The 24,316-nt window shown below is 40.4% G+C and overlaps 1 protein-coding gene across 3 annotated transcripts in view; it reads left to right on the top strand.

Moving 5' to 3' along the window:
• Window positions 1–24,316, top strand: part of lmcd1 (LIM and cysteine rich domains 1) — a 90,074-nt gene that overhangs the window by 26,291 nt on the left and 39,467 nt on the right. For 2 of the 3 annotated variants that reach the window (XM_008119725.3, XM_003226772.4), the window contains exon 2: window positions 23,643–23,731. The exons of the other annotated variant lie outside the window; for it this stretch is intronic. In XM_008119725.3, the coding sequence (XP_008117932.1) occupies window positions 23,643–23,731 (89 nt within the window). The remainder of the gene's footprint in view (window positions 1–23,642; window positions 23,732–24,316) is intronic. 3 annotated transcript variants of the gene reach the window in all.

Raw genomic sequence — 24,316 nt, forward strand, 5'->3', positions numbered from 1 at the left:
GAAACGCCGTTCTTTGCAAACTACGGCTTCCATCCACGTTTCTTTCCCCCTGTCATTGAAACTTCAGAGGTTCCCGCAGCAGAGGATTGGCTGCAGGAACTCACAGCGGTGCAACAACTTTTGCTCCAGCAACTGGACCAAGCCAAGGAGGACTATAAACGCCACGCTGACAAACATCGCCAGCCGGGCCCTGAAATCAAGGTAGGAGATCGGGTTTTCCTGTCCACTCGCTTTCTGCCCTCCCACCGCCCTTGCCGGAAGTTAGATGCCCGTTTCATTGGTCCCTATCCAGTGGTGGCGCAATTAAACCCCGTGACTTTCAAACTCCAACTTCCGCGTTCAATGCGCATTCACCCAGTGTTTCACCGTTCCCTGCTCCTTCCGGCGGATGGTGTGCGACCTGATACAGACCAACCGGCCCCCCCTCCTGTTTTGATGAATGGGGAGGAGGAGTTCGAGGTTGAGGACATTTTGGATTCTCGCTTTCACCGCCGCCGCCTACAATATCTCATTGACTGGGTGGGTTTTGGCCCTGAGGAACGCTCTTGGGAAGACGCCTCCACAGTCCATGCCCCTGATCTAACCCGTCGCTTTCATCAGACCTATCCCACCAAACCGCGACCTCGCGCCTCGGGGAGAGGGCCCCAGTTTGGGAGGGGCCTTGAGGAGGGGGATAGTGTGATGACCCATGGGCCTTGTAGTCCTGCTCAGGACATTGTAATTCCTGATGAAGATGAAAACTTGGGTTTTTTACCTTCCCAGTCTGAACTGGATTCCTCTCAGCCAGATCTTTCCCAGGCAGATCTGGGAACCTTGCACCTGCAAGAAAGTTGTCTCCCAGAAGTATGTCAAACAAGCCCAGAGCCTACTTCTCCCGTATTCTTGCGCCGGGAGTTTTGTAAACAACAGAGAAGTTTGGATTCAGCTTCGCGCAGGAGTGCGAGGATTGCAGCTAAGAATGTGGCCAATTAAGACTGCTTCTCGTGAGAATCTTTGGGGAGTCTCACATCTGGTCTCAGAGTTAGCTTTCGGTTCTGATTCCCAGAGAACTGCTTCGGCGGGAAGCTAGACTCTATTTAGGTGTTTTACCCGCGTAGTAACTTCGCGGAGTCAATTCGTCAGCCTACGGAGCGAGTTGTGTCTGGACAGCGCGCTCCGGTTCAAGCCTCGCTCCTGCTCAAGCCTTGCCTTGCTATCCAGCCTTCGCCTTGCTTCCCAGCCTTTGTTTATCTACGGACTTTGCCTTGTTTCCCAGGATTAATCCTTGCCTTGTTCCACGGATTTATCAAGTTATTCCACGGACCTTGTTCTTGTTCTTAGTTACCTTGTTCCACGTTCAAGCCTTGTTTCAAGTATCAAGTTATTTCCTAGCCTCGCTCAAGTTTCATGGACTAAAGGACCTTGTCATCTCCCCTCACTTTGCTTGGCAAAGTGAGTGTTTCGGTTATTGGATTACAACTTTGGACCTTAATATTTCTTATTGGACATTGCTTTTTTGGACTAATTCTGACCTTTCCTGAAAGGTCTAATTCTGGACTATTTTCTACACTAGTTTTTATTAACTTTATATAATCCTACAATAAAGATATTAGATAGATTCTGGCCTCTGTGTATGGTTATTGGTGCTCTGCAGCCTGGGTCGTGACATCTCCCCCAGAGAAAATTCTGTTTTGTTCATGTATAGGTCTCTGTTTTGGAGTAATGTTGCCACTTTGGACAGGAATATTGGTGATGTAATGTCTGTAGATCCTGATGAAGGCTTCAACAAAAAGACTAAATACTGAGATCTTTGAATATTCCCTGCCTTTAAAAAACTCTATCAAATGCATTGGATTGCCATACGTTGACAGTTAACTTGAAAGCACGTAGACATACATTCCATTCAAGACTGGACTTGTAGAGAAAAGCTGACTCACTCAACACAGAACTCTTCTTTCATCATCATTCAGTAGGATGTGTATGCCAGAGAAGTGTTGCTCTTTTTATTTCACATGTATGAATTATTTCTTGTTACACCAATTTAAACTCAATAGGAGTTTGCAGCTCTTTGCTGCAGTGCCTCATTATCATTCATACTAAATGCAGAAAAGAATTCTTGCTCCATGATCTCCTTGGTAGTTCAGGCCGGAGGTGAAAGAAAGTCTGAACAGAGATAAAAGAATTGTCTTCTTCCCATTTATCCTTGGCTGGTGCCTTGGAGCTGAGAGATATTCCAGGGCAGAAGTAGAATAATAACTAAACAGAGAAAAAAGCATTTGGATCCACTATCCAACCTCTGTGGACTTAATTCTGGCTCTTGTAATAATTAAGCTTTGAACTATTCTGATAGAAACAAGTTTCTAAAGCAGGCTTCTAATGCAGTGTTTGTTTACATTTTAGCTTCTGCAGTCACAATGGTAATAACTCCCTGTGCTAAATCTGTCCCCAGTAGTGGACGCCTGGCAATTTTGATGAGACATATTATTGACTATCATTGTTCCTAGTGAGATCTTGATATGAGGTGGAACTGTAGTTCTGATATATGTATGCAACGAATCCTCACTGTTTGCTTCCTTGGGGTAAAGGCAATGTTGGAGATATCCAGGTTCTGACTGTGAAGGAACAGCATCAGGGAAGGATGTATTTGATGCTTTTAAATTGTCTTTGTTGCTATTGTGTGCCTTCAGGTCAACTCTGGCTTTGGTGACTCTTTTAAAGGGCCTTCTTAGCAAGATTTATTGAGAAAAGTTTTGCCACTGCCCTTGTCTGAGACACTGTGATGTGCCCATGTTCACACAGTAGCATTCCCATGTCTGAGCAGATATTCAAACCCTGTACTCCCCAAGTTCTTGTTCACACTTAATCCACTACACTGTAAGTGAATGTCTACAATGTGTTTGTGGATCTTTTCAAATACAAATGGAGAAAGGTCATGAATTGAAATTCTAGTACAGTAGAGTCTCACTTTTCCAACACTCGCTTATCCAACGTTCTGGATTATCCAACGCATTTTTGTAGTCAATGTTTTCAATATATTGTGATATTTTGGTGCTAAATTCGTAAATACAGTAATTACAGCGTAACATTACTACGTATTGAACTACTTTTTCTGTCAAATTTGTTGTATAACATAATGTTTTGGTGCTTAATTTGTAAAATCATAACCTAATTTGATGTTTAATAGGCTTTTCCTTAATCCCTCCTTATTATCCAATGTATTCGCTTATCCAACGTTCTGCCGCCCTGTTTATGTTGGATAAGTGAGACTCTACTGTATTTATATTTTTAGGTTGAGCATGACCAAACTCCTCTGAGTAGTTTACAAAAAAGGAAAGATTTCTAATAGCATAAGAAAAATCAACAGCAGAAGGCTAAAGTTGCACAATGAAATAAAACCATAGCTACCTGATTACACCTATCTTCCAAAATATCTGCCTGTTTAAATTGTTAATTAGTAGTTTTGGTGGTGACCAAACTTTCCATTTCCAGTATTCTTAAAATGAGTAGAACAGCTTTTGGTGTAATGGCACAGCCCATATTTTCAGCTGACTAGTCCTTATCTTGACCTCCATCCTTCCAACTGTATCCTTTTGACAATATTTTATGAGGTTACAGGAAAGCCAAGCAGACACAGCATTTTAATTGACTTCATCTCAATCCCTCTTTGAGACTTCCAGTGCTTTCCTCCCAGGGTTTCTGTGTCTCACTTCAGGGAAATGATGACCTACTTGTTGTCTAGTTGTCTCTGTGAAGTGAAATCCCCCTTGCTTGTGCAGGGCATGTGTACCAGCTGTACTTCTTTATTTCATTTCTGTTTAACATGGCCTTAAGCTTTTATTACATAAAATATTAGTTTAGAGTCACTTAATTGAATTTAATGATGCCTAATTAAAAGCTAAGCTCTACATGCTGGTAGTATGGAATATTTATGACTGATAATAACATACTAATGTGGCTGAGGCATCTGCAGTTTTGTAAGAGTCTAAATCAGGGGTCCCCAAACTTTTTAAACGGGGGGCCAGTTAACAGTCCCTCAGACCGTTGGAGAGCCGGACTATAGTTTTTTTTTAAAAAAACTATGAACAAATGCCTATGCACATGGCACATATTTTATTTTGAGGTTAAAAAAAAGAAACAAATACAGCCTCAATGTTAATAATAATAATAATAATAATAATAATAATAATAATAATAATAATAATAATAATAAAGAGGGTTGGAAGAAACCCTTGGGCCATTTAGTCCAACCCCCTTCTGCCTTTGTGCACCAAAAGCACAGCAAGGAACCCCTGATAGATGGCCACCCAGACTCAATGTTAATGATAATAATAAAACAATGGAGAGGGTTGGAAGAGACCCTTGGGCCATTTAGTCCAACCCCCTTCTGCCTTTGTGCACCAAAAGCACAGCAAAGCACCCCTGACAGATGGCCACCCAGACTCAATGTTAATAATAATAATAATAATAATAATAATAATAATAATAATAATAATAATAATACTGGAGAGGCCCCACTAAGGCCTCCAGCCCAGGGAGAAATCAGAAATAGCAATATACTCCAGATTTCTCCCAGGACTGGAAGTCTGAGTGGGGAAAGAAACTCTCCCTCACTCAGGCCTCCAACCCAGGGAGAAATCCGGAGTATATTGCAAATCAGAAATAGCAATATATTCCAGATTTCTCCCTGGACTGGAAGTCTGAGTGGGGAAAGAAACTCTCCCTCACTCAGGCCTCCAACCCAGGGAGAAATCCGGAGTATATTGCTAATCAGAAATAGAAATATATTCCAGATTTCTCCCAGGACTGGAAGTCTGAGTGGGGAAAGAAACTCTCCCTCACTCAGGCCTCCAGCCCAGGGAGAAATCCGGAGTATATTGCTAATCAGAAATAGCAATATACTCCAGATTTCTCCCTTGACTGGAAGCCTGAGTGGGGAAAGAAACTCTCCCTCACTCAGGCCTCCAACCCAGGGAGAAATCCGGAGTATATTGCTAATCAGAAATAGCAATATACTCCAGATTTCTCCCTGGACTGGAAGTCTGAGTGGGGAAAGAAACTCTCCCTCACTCAGGCCTCCAACCCAGGGAGAAATCCGGAGTATATTGCTAATCAGAAATAGAAATATATTCCAGATTTCTCCCTGGACTGGAAGTCTGAGTGGGGAAAGAAACTCTCCCTCACTCAGGCCTCCAACCCAGGGAGAAATCCGGAGTATATTGCTAATCAGAAATAGCAATTTACTCCAGATTTCTCCCTGGACTGGAAGTCTGAGTGGGGAAAGAAACTCTCCCTCACTCAGGCCTCCAGCCCATGGAAAAATCCGGAGTATATTGCTAATCAGAAATAGCAATATACTCCGGATTTCTCCCTGGACTGGAAGTCTGAGTGGGGAAAGAAACTCTCCCTCACTCAGGCCTCCAGCCCAGGGAGAAATCCGGAGTATATTGCTAATCAGAAATAGCAATATACTCCAGATTTCTCCCTGGACTGGAAGCCTGAGTGGGGAAAGAAACTCTCCCTCACTCAGGCCTCCAACCCAGGGAGAAATCCAGAGTATATTGCTAATCAGAAATAGCAATATACTCCAGATTTCTCCCTGGACTGGAAGCCTGAGTGGGGAAAGAAACTCTCCCTCACTCAGGCCTCCAACCCAGGGAGAAATCCAGAGTATATTGCTAATCAGAAATAGCAATATACTCCAGATTTCTCCCTGGACTGGAAGTCTGAGTGGGGAAAGAAACTCTCCCTCACTCAGGCCTCCAACCCAGGGAGAAATCCGGAGTATATTGCTAATCAGAAATAGAAATATATTCCAGATTTCTCCCTGGACTGGAAGTCTGAGTGGGGAAAGAAACTCTCCCTCACTCAGGCCTCCAGCCCATGGAAAAATCCGGAGTATATTGCTAATCAGAAATAGCAATATACTCCGGATTTCTCCCTGGACTGGAAGCCTGAGTGGGGAAAGAAACTCTCCCTCACTCAGGCCTCCAGCCCAGGGAGAAATCCGGAGTATATTGCTAATCAGAAATAGCAATATACTCCAGATTTCTCCCAGGACTGGAAGTCTGAGTGGGGAAAGAAACTCTCCCTCACTCAGGCCTCCAGCCCAGGGAGAAATCCGGAGTATATTGCTAATCAGAAATAGCAATATACTCCAGATTTCTCCTAGGACTGGAAGTCTGCGTGGGGAAAGAAACTCTCCCTCACTCAGGTCTCTAGCCCAGGGAGAAATCCGGAGTATATTGCTGATCAACGTATTGCTAAACCTGGAGGAAACACACCTTAGTAATTAATAATTAATTAAATAATTATTAAAATACCTTTTGATCAGCAGTAAAAGGCAAGGCTCCTCCACAGCTTATGCAGGGAGAGTGGGGAGCCAGGTGAGGCTCAAAGGCTCATAGAGCAGAAAAGTGGCCGGGAAGGCGGAAAGGCAAGCCTCCAAGGCTTGTGCAGGGAGCGGGAGAACGCAGGAAAGGGAGGAAAGCTGCCGCGGGCCAGATAAATGGCTCCGGCGGGCCGGATCTGGCCCGCGGGCCTTAGTTTGGGGACCCCTGGTCTTAATCCCTACCCCACCCCATCCCTGCTCCCAGGCACAATCTTGTAAGGATGTAGGCAGTTGTGGTTTCACATGAAAATACAGTGCCCTACCAGGGTGTGAGAAGTAATTATACACATGAAAGAGAGTCAACAAAGTCAGTGACTAACTGTTTAGTATAGTAATGTGTAGTATAGTTCTGTAGCAAATTTTAGCTTGGTCAAGCTTCTGGTGGTAGTTGTGCTGGTAAATTTTAACCCATCCTTCTTGTGCATTATCTGATTTCTTCACTTAAGAAGCCCACATACAGATAGTCATTTGTTCAACACTTAATTTAATTTGGCTTATTTCAAGTCCTATGTATTCTTGAAATTGGAAATAATTGTTATCAAATAAAGAAACGTCAGATAGGTATCTCTGCTGCTTCCTATGCTTTATATGAAAATAAGAATACACTTCTAGATACATGATGCATCATTTGCCTAGTCAATTGGTGTTAGGTTGCAGAAGCATGTCTGCAGCAAACAAAACAAATCTTTAATATATCCCCCCCAGAAGAGGAGTTCTCAACTTTTTACACTCCAGATTGAATTCATCTTCTGGCACCCTTGATCTTAGGCTTGTTGATGATTGTAGACTGGTGGTTCTCAACCTGTGGATCCCCAGATGTTTTAGCCTTCAACTCGCAGAAATCCTAACAGCTGGTAAACAGGCTGGGATTTCTGGGAGTTGTAGGCCAAAACATCTGGGGACCCATAGGTTGAGAACCAATGCTATAGACCTTGCAGGTTTCTCATGAATTAAGATGGAAGCAAGGAAAAGCCAGCCCAAATCTGTGCCGTCGCGCCTGGGGCTGTAAACTCTTAGTGAAAGAGGCATGGACGTGACATCTTTCCCCAGGGGATTGCTTCTTGCCCTCCTTTAGGGAAACTGGAACTCCCAAGGACCAAAACACTGTAGTTAACTCAAAAACTGGGTTTATTCTTCACAAAGGGGGTAAAAGAAAATATACATTACAGTCTTTGATTGTTTAAGTCCATGAAGCTTGTCCAGATCCCTCTTTCTCTGGCTGTGAATGCCGGAGCAAACTCAGCCTCAGTCCAATGACCTATATCTGAAGACAAGAGTCTTCCTCTGTTGCCAAAGGACTGATGTGAAGGCGCTTGAGACTCCTCAACGTTGTTCAGGTTGGCCCTGAACATGAAGTGTGAGTCCCAAGGGTAAGAACCTCAGAATTGGTGCTGAGAGGTAACTTTTGAAGGGCTTTCAGAGCCAAGCCTCTCTTTCACGTCCATCCGATAGAGTGGAATGAAAAGGAGGAAACACAGTCCTACTCCAGGAAGAGGTGGAGCCAAACAGTTTTGCTGAGTGAGCAATATAACAGGTACAAACAACATTGATTGACAGATATAAATAACCAATCCAACTACATTTACAGGGTAAGGGCAAAATCAGGCATGATACAACAATTCAAATCTTGAAACTTATAGTTTGACATATAGATGGCGCCACTCGCGCCGTCACAAAATCCTATTTTTAGTCCCAAATAGAACAAACATGTAGTATCAGGGAGATTTAATTAACATTTATATTTGTATTAAAAATTTAGTAAAAAAAATCAACCCAGAAAATCTGGGTCAACTTATCTAGGGGTCAGTGTGAGTTCTGTATCTGAACTCTTATCAAAAATTATTCCTCATTTTCTCTGAGTAGAGTGGCAAAAGGCAAGAACTTTTAGGTTCCCAGGGGAATCTAAAAGAAAAACTGGCTCGCTCTACTCACTTTGCCATGGTGCCACTTCAGACTTTTTAAAATATCCAGGTGAGGAAATGGCAGCAGTAACCAGGGGCATCTGGCTCTCTGAGGTGCCATTGGTGCTTTCCCCTCTCCATGGAATGATCCTCAACTTATTCTTGGATCATAATAAAATCCTTAATTTTGGCCCCCAAACCTACCTTCAATTTATACATGAGTATATTTGGTATATGTTGACTTGTCAGCCAAAAATGCATTCAGTGAGTCCGTTCTAATTGGCCTTAACTTAACCAATACATTTTAGTCCATAAAGTAATACTGGTACATGCTTTGTTCCACATATTACTATATTTGGAATATGTTTGGATTCTTGCTGCAAGCAAATCACCACCTACCCTGTTTCTCTATCTTGTTTTCTTTATCGAATCTGGGCCCAATTTTTAGATGACCAACTTTAAATCCAGTTGCTGGAAAAATCTTGCAACTCTATTTTTAAAAGCTGGAAGGTTTTTTCGCTTCTCTTATCAAGAATTCACACACTGTTGATGAAGAAAGGCAGCCTGCCAAGCATTTGCACTTGGAAGGGCATGATATTTGTTGAGACTCTGCACTGTGGTATTATTGTCCCATTGAATGGAGGTGGAAATCTGTAAGCTATCCTTAGTTTTTTCTTTGATATTGGGGTGTGTTTGAGAGTGGCTAAACAAAGTGTTTTATTGTAAACTTTTCTAGACACCCCCCTCCCCAAAGAAGATTTTAATATATCTCCACATATGTCAGGTTTCTTTCTCAATCTTTAATCAAGTGTATTGTTTGACTAATTGTTAATGTCTTACTGATGTCAGCTTGGGCACAAGTCATAAGTGAACAGTGAACTGTATTTCCCATGAATTCCAAGATAGGTTCAGAACTTAGCTCTTGGTTATTGGTTGGCACACCTCAGTTAATAAAACATCTGACAAATAAACTCTTATTTATGTTAACTCCCCACTACTTTTTGTCCTCAAGCTTAATTGATGGAATTTTTTAGCAGCACTGGGAAGGTTTTACAAAAAGATTGGAAAACCAAAGTGCCAGGTTGCATCAGCATGCCTTCAGTAAAAAAAAAAAAATGCAATAAAACGTTACCTGAGAAATAATAGGATTCTTGTCTTGTAACAAAATTTGAAAATAATCCATTCCTGGTTAGAAAGTCTTATTTCCTGTTTAATTGTGCAGTACTTACTTTGAAAGTAGCTATCCTCCAGAAACTTTATTTTTGTGGCTGCCACAAACTATGTTGAATTGGTTGAGACTCTGTGAGATATTCATTGAAAATGTGCTGCAGGATATCCTGCATAAACAAAGTTTTTGCAGTTTAATAAACATTTCCCATATTTTTATTATAGAACCAATTAGGAAATGACCCAGAAACAAAAAATGTGTTGCATAGTGTAATTAATGCAGTTTAGTGTGTGTGTGTGTGTGTGTGTGTCTGACTATAGCAGGTGAGGTAAACAGCAGCTGCCTCCAGAATCCCTTACCAAGCATATCTGCAAAATAGCAATAAAAGGAGAAAGCAGATTAGCCTGCCTGACCAGCTACCCATCATATGGAAAGTTCTGTATATTTAACCAAAGGGAATTAATTTTTATAAGGCCCACAAAAAAAATCATCCCTGGGTGCATTTTGGAAGAAGCATTTGGGTAGGTTGCAGAAGGTTCAAAATACTTTTGTTTACTTACCTAGAATCATAGTTGGAAGAGACTGCATAGGCCATCTAGTCCCAACACCCTGCCATGATTTATGTCACATGTGCATGGTGTTGGTTTTGAAAAAAAAAGTTTGCTGAAACTGCTTTTTCCCCTTTTCATTGTATTTCTGCTTCTGCTACCAAATTTTCTTTTAAAATACTAATGTTCAGGAAAACATCTCCTTAGTTAATTGGAACATATCTCTACTTGTGATAAAGACATGAATATGGAATTGACTGATGTGAGATTTCTAACACCTAATCTATAAAAAGGAACCATATGAATCTATTAATGCCTCATTTTATATTTTCTTGAAAATGATGAAAAGAGGTCCTGAAAATTGCAGCTATATTTAGTATTTCTGTACTAACAAAAACCCTGCTGGGTTTGTTTGTGAAACAGCAAGAAATAAGTTATCGTTTTGCGATTTTAAACTCTTGCAGAGCACTTACCATCCTTTGCCATCCTTTTCACCTTGGACTCAAATGAGAGCAGTCTTGCTACGTGCATTCATTTAACATACAGAGAAGTTCAAACAAGGATAGAAAGCTGCAGACAAGGGACTCCTTTGCTCACAGAAAGCAGCAGACACAACCGTAGCAGGAATGTCCCAACTCGCTTTGGAGGAAGGGCGAGTCTGATCACTTTTTATTTTTATTTTTATCTTTTGTTTTGCTCTGTAGATTTCACTTGGCAACTATCCTATTCTGCTCCTTTCATTGGTGTTTTTATGAATGTAATGGAACCCCTTGAGTATACTTAGTGAAACAGTTTAGAGAAAAACAAATGTCTGCCAAATGCTATTTAATGTAGCTTTTTACAATCAAGACGCTGCTTGGTTTACAGTTGATGAGTAAACACAGACTATATATTTGCAGAAAGAGCCTTTCTCTGTCCAGTTTTGTAAGACTCTTTTTGCCACAGTGTCAAGCTGAACTGGAAAGCAAAGCTTTGTTTATTATTTGACTGTCCTCAGTACTTCTGCAACACATAGTTCTCTTGCAGTATTCCGGGTTGCTTGTTCACATAGAAAAACAACTGTGGTAAACAAAACAAAAAAGCTAGCAACTATAATTGAAGTGTGGTCAAAAAGGGCCACAAATAAGTAATGCTTGCCACAGCAATACAGTGACTTGCTGAATGATTCCTAACTGTTCAAGCTGCTGAGCATTTGCAGGTGGTATATGAAGCTGGGTCATTACCATGTAGGTAACTTGGGTAGTAGATACACTGCTGTCACATAGGCTACCTTCTGTCCTCCTACCATAGTAGGTATAAGGTATTACCCTCCGGATGGTCTTACATTGCAACTCCCAACATTTGCTATGATTACTGAGATTGTAAAGAAGTAAAAGTAAAGGTTTCCCCTGACATTGTCTAGTCATGTCCGACTCTAGGGGTTGGTGCTCATATCCATTTCTAGGCCAAAGAGCCAACGTTGTCTATAGACTCCTCCTAGGTCATGTGGCCAGCATGACTGCATGGAACGCCGTTACCTACCTGCTGGAGCAGTACTTCTTGATCTACTCACATTTGCATGTTTTTGAACTTGTAGGTTAGCAGAAGCTGGTTCTAACAGTGGGAGCTCACCCCGAATCAGTTAAGTTTATAAAGCTTAGGGCCTTCCAAAATTTACTAGACAGGATGACTATAGGTAATCTCCAGTATTAGAAACTACGGTAGAGGCATGAGATGGAGGGTACAGTTGCCCTTCTGTTGATAGGTTTCCATAGAGATCTTGTTGATCAACAAGTGAATAGAATGTTAGACTAGATCAGTGGCTCTCAACCTGTGGATCCCCAAGTGTTTTGGTCTACAACTCCCAGAAATCCCAGCCAGTTTACCAGCTGTTAGGATTTCTGCATGTTGAAGGCCAAATTATCTAGGGACCCACAGGTTGAGAACCACTGGACTAGATAGACCTGATCCAGCTATATCTGATCCTGCATGATTCGTATAACATATGTTCAGAACCTCCTCTGCTAACAAGCCAGTATTGTGTGTGCATAATGCAAGCTAAGTAATCTGATTTTTAAACTCTTCCAAATGAGTGGTGATGTGAACAACCATAGCATGATTTTGGGAATCCTCTTGTGTTTGTGGGACTAACATTGTCTAAAATGCTTTGCAGCTGAAGGTACCTCACCCAGTTCAAGCCTATGCTGTCTTCAGCAACATTAGAAACCCAGAGCGCCAGCTGCACTAATGACTGCCAGACAAAATATTTCTGGGCTGTGTGGGATTGCTGTGATGTGGTGAGAATTTCATGCTAAAAGGCAAAACCCACCCATCTTCTAGAATCTGAGCAGAATTAAGCACAACTAAATAACTTCCTGACAGAAATAGTAAATGTGTATGTTAAGTACTGCTGGCTACTATTGTGTGCCTTCAAGTTGGTTTTGACTAAAGGAGAACCCATTAAAAGGTTTTCTTGGCAAGCTTTGATCATGAGAGTTTGCCATTCCATTCCTCTGAGGCAGAGAGAGTCTGACGTGCTCAAGGCTATCTAGTGGGCTTCCGTGGCTGAGCAGGGATTTTACCCTTGTCTCCAGAGTCCTAATCCAATATTCAAACCACTACATCATGACTGACTTTTGTGCTGGTTTCTGCAATGTGCAGTTCTAAAGGATTATAAGGACGATTCATGCTTATTGTGAATGAAGGCTCTTCTATTTAGTCTGGATTATTCTGTCCTTCATTAGAAGACAGACATTCAATTTATGTTCATTTTTGGTGGCAGAAGCACTTTCTCTGGGGAAAAAGTAAGGTAATCACAGTTTGACTTTTAGAGTGGGGGAGTTTGAAAAAGCAAATATTACAAATCAGTATAACTGAGGTATAATGAGAACAGAGGATTTATTGAAAAGACTGTGGGTCAATATTAAAGTATGGAGGAGATATTAGAATGTTTCTAGAAGGGACAGTGATAGTATCAAGATTTAAAAGCAGTGACAGGCTAGTGATCTGGGAAATGTGTTCCCAAAACTCCACTTGCAGTCTGGATTGGTACATGCAAAAATGGATGCTAAGCAATACTGTTTTAAGTGAGTCCACTGTATCTTTGCTTGCTTTTCCTTTTAAAAAATTAAAGATATGTGATCCTTCTTGCTGTCTTTACAGTATTGTGTTTAGGTCTGGAAGAAGATGTCAGTCCATAATACAGTCTGTATAGAACAGTGAACACTAAAATAAATGTTTGTGATGCAGTCTGTGGAGTTCACCATCCATCATCTGCATGAGGCATGTTCCTTGGAGATCAAGAAGTCTTTAGGATTAGTAATTGTATCTGGTGATGTTTTTAAGCCTTTCATCAACAAGTTGTACTCCACTAGATTTAGGCATGTTGCAGTATCATAGCTAATAATAGGTTCTGTTTGAATCCAATTGCTTAATGCTTTGATGAATGTATCAGTTCATTCAGATTTCCCATAAGGGTGGAGTGACTTCCTCTGAGGGGTCTTTATAGGCTACATTTAATACATGTTCTTAGAAGTGGGAGATGCCAGGGTACAGACCACTTAAAAAGCCTACTATGTAAGTCTACCCAATAGGTCCCTTCATAATTAACATTATTTTAAAGATAAAGATCGTGGTTCTGCAGATAATAAAATTAATACTGCTTTTGAAACAATCAACCAATTCTGGATTTGCTGTGCTGGCAACAAAAACCAACTAAGATTGGGTGTACTAGCCGATATATGACAAGCATACCATCACATAGCCAGAAGCTTACACCCATGGATCTGAAAGTTTGCCAAGAAGCATGTGAAGTTTGGCCCCATTCACTCAGAGTCCCTTTTGATAAGCAGTTCTTCAGTCAGATTTTCCTTCTTATATTTCCCGCATGCAAATGAAAACCATATGTTGACAGGACTATAATTAAATTTAACAATGAACACAAGAATCATAGAATCAGACTGCATGCCTGTTTGATCCAGCAGTCTGTTCCCTCAGTGGCCAACCAGATGCCTATAGGAGACCCACAATCGGAGGAAATGTTCTCTCAGCAACTTGACACTTGGGACATATGACTTCTGATGGTCTAAATCACTGTTTCCCAGATGTTGCCCTTGCAGATGTTTTGGATATAGCTCTCAGATCTCCTGACTGTTGGCAAAGCTGGCTGGGCCTCATGGGAGTTGGAAGTCCTAAACAGCTAGAGGACTAACTGCTGTAGGTCAAGGATGGACAGTGTTGCCTTTTAATGGTGTTGCCCTGCAACTCCCATAATTCCTAAACAGCATAGATGATTGTGAGACCACATATTGCTCATATTTGGTTAGTGTATAGCTATCACAATTAGTAGCTGTGGAAGGCTTTGAGCTCCATGAGTGTAGCTAATCAGAGTATGGAAGTCATGTATCTCTCCAAATGCTGCTCGATTACAAGCACTACCAGACCCAAGCAGGAGAGATATAAGTTAGGAATGTTGTGAGCTGCAATTCCAACAGCATCTGAAGGTTACTCCCATAACTCTCACCTTGGTATAATCCCTTCCAATCTTAAGGTAATCAATTGGCTTTATAGTAGTGAATTCTACTGAAGAACTATATGTTGTTATATTCACTGTTTTCCTTCTGGATGTCTGATCCTAGATCATTTAAGTTCAATGGACAATCAAGTGTCCTTAATTGTAGGAAAAGGGGAAAATTCCCCTATCACTTTCTCCTTGTTTCACATATTTTTTACGCTTTTTATCAATACTCCATTTCTCCTACAAAGCAACTGCAGCATCTTTAAAATTCCTTTGTTAGTCTAGTGACTTTGAGTCCCATTTAGAGGAGATAAAGCAATGTATAAGTAATAATAATAATAATAATTCATGTAAGCAAGAGCATTAGGCTAGAGAAGAACAATAAGGAGTGGGGCTGGCATTTCTTTGGCCATGAGCTTGCATGCCCATCACAGTGGAACAATCTACACATTAAGTCTTCACACAATTTTTTTTTTACAAACCTGCAAAAATCCATTAGGCCATAAACATTATTGCAAGAAAGCAACAGTATTTGTACACCATGGGGATATTGTCAGACCATTAATCAAAAATCATAGAGTTGGAAGGAATCTTAAAAGCAATCTAAAGGAGAAATACACACCTGGAGCACTTTTAAGAAATTGACATCCAACTTCTGTTTAAAGACCTCCATAGAACGGGAGTTCAGCAGTCTATTTAATGGTTGAATAGTTCTTAGACTTAAGAGATTCATCCTGATGCTTAGGTGGGATCTTTCTCTCTCTTTTGTAATTTGAATCCTTTGGTTTATGTTCTAGTTTCTGGGGAAGCAGAAAGCAAGCTTGTTCTGTCTTCTCCGTGACATTGAATTATGACATCTTTCAGTTATTGAATTATGGCTATCATATCAACTCTCTTTTTTCCCTTCTCTATGCTAAACATACCCATAATCCATCTGGCTGAGCATTGCTGTCATTCACTAGTAGTGGCTCTCCTTCCTATGTTTACCTGGCAATACCAAGAATAAGACTTTAAGGCTATGAAGTATATGATTTACCTTTGAACTACCTCCTTTTCCTTTTTCAGTTGAATCCGGTTTTAGTTTTGTACTTCCCATTCATCAAGGATTTAAAGCTTCAGCTGCCAAATAGCATCAGTCACTTGTTCTTATGCATCCAAAAACCATCATGTTGTCAAAAAAACCCATTTCAATGTGATTTTATTTAGAGATGTGATCATTGAAATATGTGATTTTTTAAAATCCCAATAAACAGGAGTTATTTTTCTTTCTTTTATTCTTCAGACACCATGACATATAATATTTACTTAGAGAGATAAAGAATTTCTATAGGCATCTATCATTTTCAATCTGCATGAAATGGTACCTCATATTTCACAGCCTTCATCCTGCAAGTAATTTTTTTACCTTGTTGGCACAGGATTAATTCAAAGAAAAGACTATCCTCATTTCTTCCTCATTTATCTTCTGACATGCGTATTCCTCGAGCCTAATTTGTCTTCAGTTACTCCTTCCTTTAGTTCCGTTACTCCTTCATATTTTCAAAACTTGCCAGAAACAATTATGGGCCTTTGGAACACACCCTAAATAAATCTATGTTTCTAGACTGAAGGCTTTATATATAATGCCTAAAATACAAGCAAAGCGTCTTAAAGTGAGAATCAGATTTGGCAAGCATAAATGAAGGGATGGGATGTTCTTTAATCTGGGACTTGGAACAGTTTCCAACTTGATGTAAAGACATTAGAATGAGATAAATATTATCTCCGTCTGTGACAAGCTGCTTCTGATTTCAGAAGATAAAGCTGCCATTAAAAAGCAAACCAGGGGGGATTCTCCCTGTCTCCCTTGGCAGACCAAAGCTTGGCAAGCTATGAAGTACTGGGAATGTTAGTTGGAACATGGCAGTAGCGATCAGCAAGTGCTTATATAAGTCATCATTTGAGCCCAGCCTTATTTTTTTTAACTGAATCTATAGAGTATTTATCCTACTGACCATGGACTGACACAAGTTCTTACCTGGTGCTACACGTTGAATCTGATCACAAGATGAGCATCTTCACAGTTCGGTCTGCAGTCATACCACCCTGAACATACCCAATCTCTTTGTAATGATGGTGATCTGAAATCACAAGTACATCTCTTTCTAAACTACAGACAGTGCTTGCCCAAATCATTTTGTTGTCTGAAGTAGAAGATCAGATAGAACCTGCACTTAAATTTTACTTTACACAGATGAGAAAACATGTAGTGCAGCTGACTTCAGTGGGGCAGGCAAGTTAAGTGACACAAACTGCATCCCATGTACAAACATACCTGCTGACACTCTCTTCCAGCATAGGCCAGCCCTACAGAACAGAAACATCTCTTACTCAGTTATTTCACTACAGTACTCAGTACTAAGATCTGTATAGGGAGAAGTGACATCATGGGAAACAAAACTATTAAGCTAAAATTGAACTTGGAGATACAATGTTAATGTCGTTTTTTTCTGCAAGAGATTATTGGAATCATTATGTTGCCAGTACTCTTCCCTGAGACACGATTCGACGGAGTTTCTGTGCAAGTTGAAGCTGCCTGTACCAGCAGAATAGGGAAGGAAAAATCCTCTTCTCATTGCCTAAATACCTTAACCACACCAGATCCTGTCCAATATTGGCAGATCAGCAACTTCAGCCCTGGTTAATATTAGGATGTAGATATAACAAGACTGCCAGGTGTTGTAGGCTACATTTAGAGCAGTGGTTCCCAATCTTTTTTTGACCAGAGTCCACTTGACCAGGGACCACATTGACTAGGGATCACTCTCCAACATTAGTACCAAAAGGGTTACAAATCAGTTTTTGGTCAACTTTAGACTCCATTTGGCTATTTGGGGTGCTAATTCAGAAAATAGCATTGGATAGACAACATCAGCTCTAGTTTCTGATACAGAATATATGCCATCCAGTAGTCACAATCTGCTTGCCCACAGAAAACCATATTTAATAATCCAGAGCTGATGTGGTCTATCCAATGCAATGGTCAGCTCTGTTGAAAGGAGTGGAAATAAAATTAATAAAACAACATTACGACATTATGGAAATTATGAATATGGATATTTTAACATATCATTTAAAAATTATCAAGCTTCTCCAATTTAAAAAATGGACCGGAAATGTTTTAAAGACTACATAAACTTAGAAAATAGGAAAATGTTCATTTGACTAAAGACAAATTGCAAAGAGAGTTAAGAAAGAAAGATTTCTAAGGACTTATCCCAAGATGAAGAGACTGGAAGTCAACAACTACCCCTGTTTGTCAGATCCTATCTGTTTTCCCCCCTTTTTTTCTCATATCTTTTTATACCTTCCCTTTTCTCTCATTCCATTTTTTAAATAATAATATATACAAATTGTTTTTAAATAAAGAAGAAAAAGAATTGTATCCCCTTCCATATTTCTTTTCTTCTTTTTTTCTCCCTCCCATGTGTTGTTTAATAAACATTATTTTTTTAAAAAATTAATAAAAGGGAAAGAAGTTTGCAGACCGGATTTTCATTCTTGCGGCCCACTGCTGGATCGCAGCCCACAAGTTGGAAACCACTGATTAAGAGAAAGAAACTGGCAAAACCACCTCTGAGTATTCTTTGTCTTTAAAACTCCCATAAAATTCATGTAGTTGCGATGAGTTGATGGGCAACTTAAAGGGACATAAGTGCCAAAATTAACTTCATCCCACATCTTTTTGAATGCCAGGGTGGGAAAATGACAGCGCCCAGGGGCAGCTGGCCCTTTAAGGCAGCACTGGCATTTTCTCCTCTCTGCAGAATAATCCTCTATCTAAGTATGTCATTTTAGCCCCAAAGCCTGCCCTCTTAAACATGAGATTAACCTATAAACAAGTATATAGGGTAATCCATGGAAACTTATGCTAGCAACTTAGTTCTCTCAGTCTACAAGGTGCTATAAGATCCCTTTGCATAGTGATACTTGTGTGAGCTGAACAGGGCTAGGATTTGTGATAAGTTCATAGGAATGTTCCTCCCTGATGACCAGAATTACTGCCACGTCTGAAGTCATGGCCTTTTAGATTTTAGAGTCTGGGAAAATTCCTTGGGGATGGAGAGAAAGCCAGTGACAAGTCCGGAGACAGCATTCCACAGTATTCATTTCTCTAGAATATTTCCTTTTAGGACAACTTCAGTTTGGCTCCTCCAGTACATTTTTCTTTTGTTTTGAAGACGGGGTACATTTGATCATTTTCTGAAAATTAAAGGCTGGGGTTGATTACATTTGGAGGACAATTATTAGAATATTTGCCCCATTTAAACTCACCATTTAAAATAATATGTCTCAGATTTGATTTTTTGTAGCCTGTTATCTCATGAATGAATATCTGAACATTATTACAAGCATTTCACTCCCTCTCTCCATTGGCCCATGCTTTTTTTCAAGGGCATGCTTTATTTTATTTTCTTCAACCATGTTTCCCATTCACCATAGAAACCATCTCCAACGCATAACTGAAAAGATGTGGAAACTAGCCACATTCTCAAAATAACTTTGAGTCTTTGTGAGGTGTACAAGTGTGTGGAAGCCAATAAAATGAGATCAAGCCAGTGCATTGCAATCTCTCACTCGTGTTTCCTGATTTAAATTGTGGAAGAATGAATTCTTGAGTAATTATAAATAACTTAGTCCTGTTATTTGGTTTTGCTTCCTACAAAACCATTGTAACCTTCAATGTTTCTCTCAGCTATATCTCTATATGTGTTAAAAAAGTGTTTCCATGTAGTAAAGAAGATGGCCTCGCTACCTTTTTTTAATTTGGGGGGGGGGGGGGTTAATCCTACTTTCATCTTGAAATCTCAGAGGAGAAGCCACATATAACAATATGAGCATTCTAAACAATTCTAAAGGTTTTTTTTTCATGTCAGGAGTGACTTAAGAAACTGCAAGTCATTTCTGGCATGAGAGTATTGGCCATCTGCAACGATGCAGCTCAGGGGATGCCTGGATGTTTTGAAGTTTTACCATCCTTGTGGGAGGCTTCTCTCATGTCCCCATGAGCTGGAGCTGATAGAGGGAACTTATTCATTCTCTCTCCAGGTTGGATTCGAACTGGCAACGTTCAGGTCAGCAACCGAACCTTTAAGTCATCAATCCTGCCAGCACAAGGGTTTTAATCAACTGTGCCATCAAGGGCTGTAGCAATTCTAAGTGAAAAATAATAAATTTAAATAACGAAAAACTTGTACAAGTTAAAATAGCTCTAAAGCAGTGGTTCTCAACCTGTGGGTCCCCAGATGTTTGGCCTTCAACTCCCAGAAATCCTAACAGCTGGTAAACTGGCTGGGATTTCTGGTAGTTGTAGGCCAAAAACATCTGGGGACCCACAGGTTGAGAAACAAATAGTTTTACAACGTTGATGTTATGTTCCTTCAAGTCATTTATAACTTACAGCAACATTTATCATTTATTTATTTATTTATTTATTTATTTACATTATCCCTGCCTATTTCCCCCGTGGGAACTTAAACCAACTAACAATCACACAATCTGATTACAGTTTAAAACAAGAAAATACATTTTAAAAAAAACACACACACAAATAGTACTGTGTTGATTTAAAGCTAAAATACAATTAAAATGTAACGCACAAACGTGCTTAGGCAATTCTAACACTGAGTTTTCTTAGCAAAGTTTGTTCAGGGGTGGGGTGTGTTTGTGATCCCAATGCCCTCATCTGAGGCTGAGAATGATTTGTCCAAGCTAACTCAGTGATATGAACCCAATCTTCCAGATTTTTAGTCCAATGCTCAAACCATTACATTATCCTGAATTTCAAATATAGTGGAAATTCTACTTAAGAGTATCCCAACTTAAAAGCATTTTGAGTTAAGAGTGTCACTCAGCCTGGGGTTTACTTTGACATAAGAGCAGCATTTTGAGTTAAGAGCTAATGTGAGAGGAAGTGCTAGTGTGGGAGTACAAACTTTAAGGCTTCAAGGGAGCAACCTCCATGCCTTGTTGATCTTTCTTTTTATTGTTCCATGTGAATGTGCATTTATGCATGCTTTGTTATTTATAAAGTATATTTTCTTATTTAAAAACACATTACAAAAAAGGGGGCAGGGTGGAATGTATTAATAGCATTTCAATGGTCTTCAATGGGAAAATTCACTTTGAGATAAGAGTGTTTTGAGTTAAGAGCTGTCACAGAATGAATTAAATTCTTAAGACAAGGTATCTCTCTCCTCCCTCTCTCTCTCTCTCTCTCTCTCTCTCTCTATATATATATATATATATATATATATATATAGAGAGAGAGAGAGAGAGAGAGAGAGAGAGAGAGAGAGAGAGAGAGAGAGAGAGAGAGATCTGTATAAAGACCAAGTAGCCACAGTAAGAACAGACCACGGAACAACAGATTGGTTCAAGATTGGAAAAGGAGTACAGCAGGGCTGTGTCCTCTCACCCTACCTATTTAACTTGTACGCAGAACACATCATGCGAAGTGTGGGGCTTGATGAATCCAAGACTGAAGTTAAAATTGCTGGAAGAAACATTAACAAACTTAGATATGCAGATAATACCACTCTGATGGCTGAAAGTGAGGAGGAGCTGAGGAGCCTTATCACCAAGGTGAAAGAAGAAAGTGCAAAAGCTGGGTTGCACTTAAACATCAAGAAGACCAAGATGATGGCAACCAGACCGATTGATAACTGGCAAATAGAAGGAGAAAACATGGAGGCAGTGACAGACTTTATATTTCTAGGCTCTAAGATCACTGCAGATGCAGACTGCAGCCAGGAAATCAGACGATGTCTACTTCTTGGGAAGAGAGCAATGGCCAACCTCAATAAAATAGTGAAAAGCAGAGACATCACACTGTCAACGAAGGTCCACATCAGGGGTCCCCAAACTAAGGCCCGTGGGCCAGATCCGGCCCGCCGGAGCCATTTATCCGGCCCGCGGCAGCTTTCCTCCCTTTCCTGCGTTGTCCCGCTCCCTGCACAAGCCTTGGAGGCTTGCCTTTCCGCCTTCCCGGCCACTTTTCTGCTCTATGAGCCTTTGAGCCTCACCTGGCTCCCCACTCTCCCTGCATAAGCTGTGGAGGAGCCTTGCCTTTTACTGCTGATCAAAAGGTAATTTAATTATTATTTAATTAATTATTAATTACTAAGGTGTGTTCCCTCCAGGTTTAGCAATACGTTGATCAGCAATATACTCCGGATTTCTCCCTGGGCTAGAGACCTGAGTGAGGGAGAGTTTCTTTCCCCACGCAGACTTCCAGTCCTAGGAGAAATCTGGAGTATATTGCTATTTCTGATTAGCAATATACTCCGGATTTCTCCCTGGGCTGGAGGCCTGAGTGTGGGAGAGTTTCTTTCCCCACTCAGACTCAGACTTCCAGTCCTGGGAGAAATCTGGAGTATATTGCTATTTCTGATTAGCAATATACTCCGGATTTCTCCCTGGGTTGGAGGCCTGAGTGAGGGAGAGTTTCTTTCCCCACTCAGACTTCCAGTCCTGGGAGAAATCTGGAGTATATTGCTATTTCTGATTTCTCCCTGGGCTGGAGGCCTTAGTGGGGCCTCTCCAGTATTATTATTATTATTATTATTATTATTATTATTATTATTATTATTATTATTATTAACATTGAGTCTGGGTGGCCATCTGTCAGGGGTGCTTTGCTGTGCTTTTGGTGCACAAAGGCAGAAGGGGTTGGACTAAATGGCCCAAGGGTCTCTTCCAACCCTCTCCATTGTTTTATTATTATTATTAACATTGAGTCTGGGTGGCCATCTATCAGGGGTTCCTTGCTGTGCTTTTGGTGCACAAAGGCAGAAGGGGGTTGGACTAAATGGCCCAAGGGTTTCTTCCAACCCTCTTTATTATTATTATTATTATTATTATTATTATTATTATTATTATTACTATTATTATTATTATTATTATTATTATTATTATTAACATTGAGGCTGTATTTGTTTCTTTTTTTAACCTCAAAATAAAATATGTGCCATGTGCATAGGCATTTGTTCATAGTTTTTTTTAAAAAACTATAGTCCGGCTCTCCAACGGTCTGAGGGACTGTTAACTGGCCCCCCGTTTAAAAAGTTTGGGGACCCCTGGTCCACATAGTTAAAGCAATGGTATTCCCCATAGTAACCTATGGATGTGAGAGCTGGACCATAAGGAAAGCTGAGCGAAGGAAGATAGATGCCTTTGAACTTTGGTGCTGGAGGAGAATCCTGAGAGTGCCTTGGACTGCAAGAAGATCAAATCATAGAATCATAGAATAGTAGAGTTAGAAGAGACCCCATGGGCCATGTAGTCCAACCCCCCTGCCAAATCAGTCCATACTCTAGGAAATAATTCCTGGCTGCTCACTGGAGGGAAGGATATTAGATGCAAAGAGGAAGTATTTTGGCCACATCGTGAGAAGACATGAAAGCTTGGAAAAGATCATGATGCTCGGAAAAATGGAAGGAAAAAGGAAGAGAGGCCAACCAAGGGCGAGATGGATGGATTGACTGGCTTGACCTTGAAGGAACGGGGGGCGGTGATGGCCGACAGAGAGCTCTGGCGTGGACTGGTCCATGAGGTCACGAAGAGTCGGAAAATACTGTGTGAATGAAGAAGAATATATATATAAATGAACACGCACGCGCTCACACATATATAACATACACATGCTTTAAAATAAATTGATATTCAAGGGTTTTAATAATAAAAATCTTGACCTAGTGCCCCAAAGAAACCAACATTGGTGCCAATTACACCTTCAAAGTGAGGGACTCTTCCTCTTCTATGCCCCCCAGCATTATATTGCCCCCACTGTTGGGCCTCCAATGTATGTATGTATAAAATGTGGCTCAGTCCAACCAATTTTATCTATTCATTTTACATACCACAATAGCAAAGATACTTTAAGGGATAGCACAAATCAGTTTGGGGCTGTGTCTGACTTGATGCTCAGAATGCAGTTCAGTTGCTCCAGACTGAGGATGTGAATGGTGCTCATGACCGCTGAACCCTAACCCTTTATGGACCTGATGCCTAGCAGAGGGGGATTGACTAACTTTCTGCTGCTTGACATGTCACATGAGTATTGGATTCAGTGATTAAGGGCAATGCAGATCATTTCTAAACAATATTCTCTATCTCTCTTCAGGTTTCAATTAGTCAGCAACCATCAGGAAGAGGCGCGCCTTGCTTAAGATGCAGAGGAATGTGCACTGGCTTTGAGCCACATTTTTGGAGGTAATCCATTTACAGCTACATGAATTCTAATTCACCCCTTTCATACTTCCTCTTTTTTAACTTCACGTTCTGGCATGGCATGTGTTCAGTGCAACTGTGAATTGACAAATGTCAGTTGCTTCGTAGAATAGACAGAGCACTGTTCAGATCAATGTCTTGTTACTGTCTTGCAGTATGAGGCATTAGGGCTTCTAATATTTGATTTGGAATAGTCAGAAAATTTTGTCTTGTGTATACTTTTTTGCATTTTCTCATTTTTTATTATTTTATTCTATCATTGAGTCCATCTTACAACTTATAATGATAATGATTTTAATGATGCATTAAAAGCCATGTTATAACACTTTCTCAAAGTGTTCAGAAACTGTCCCTTAAATTAGCTTGATCATTCTTACACCACTTCAGTAAGTATGTGATATGTCAAAACAGTATTGGACCCCAGTTAGTAAATTCATAACAGATCTGAAATTCTGAACTGGTCACATCTGTTCACATATTCAAACTGATCAGATATTTAATGTGCCATACTATATTTACATGGAAGCATGACATACTCCAGTATAAGAGACCCTTGAGAAGTTGAAA

This window comes from Anolis carolinensis, chromosome 2 (assembly GCF_035594765.1).
Source record: "Anolis carolinensis isolate JA03-04 chromosome 2, rAnoCar3.1.pri, whole genome shotgun sequence".
NCBI lineage: Eukaryota > Metazoa > Chordata > Lepidosauria > Squamata > Dactyloidae > Anolis > Anolis carolinensis.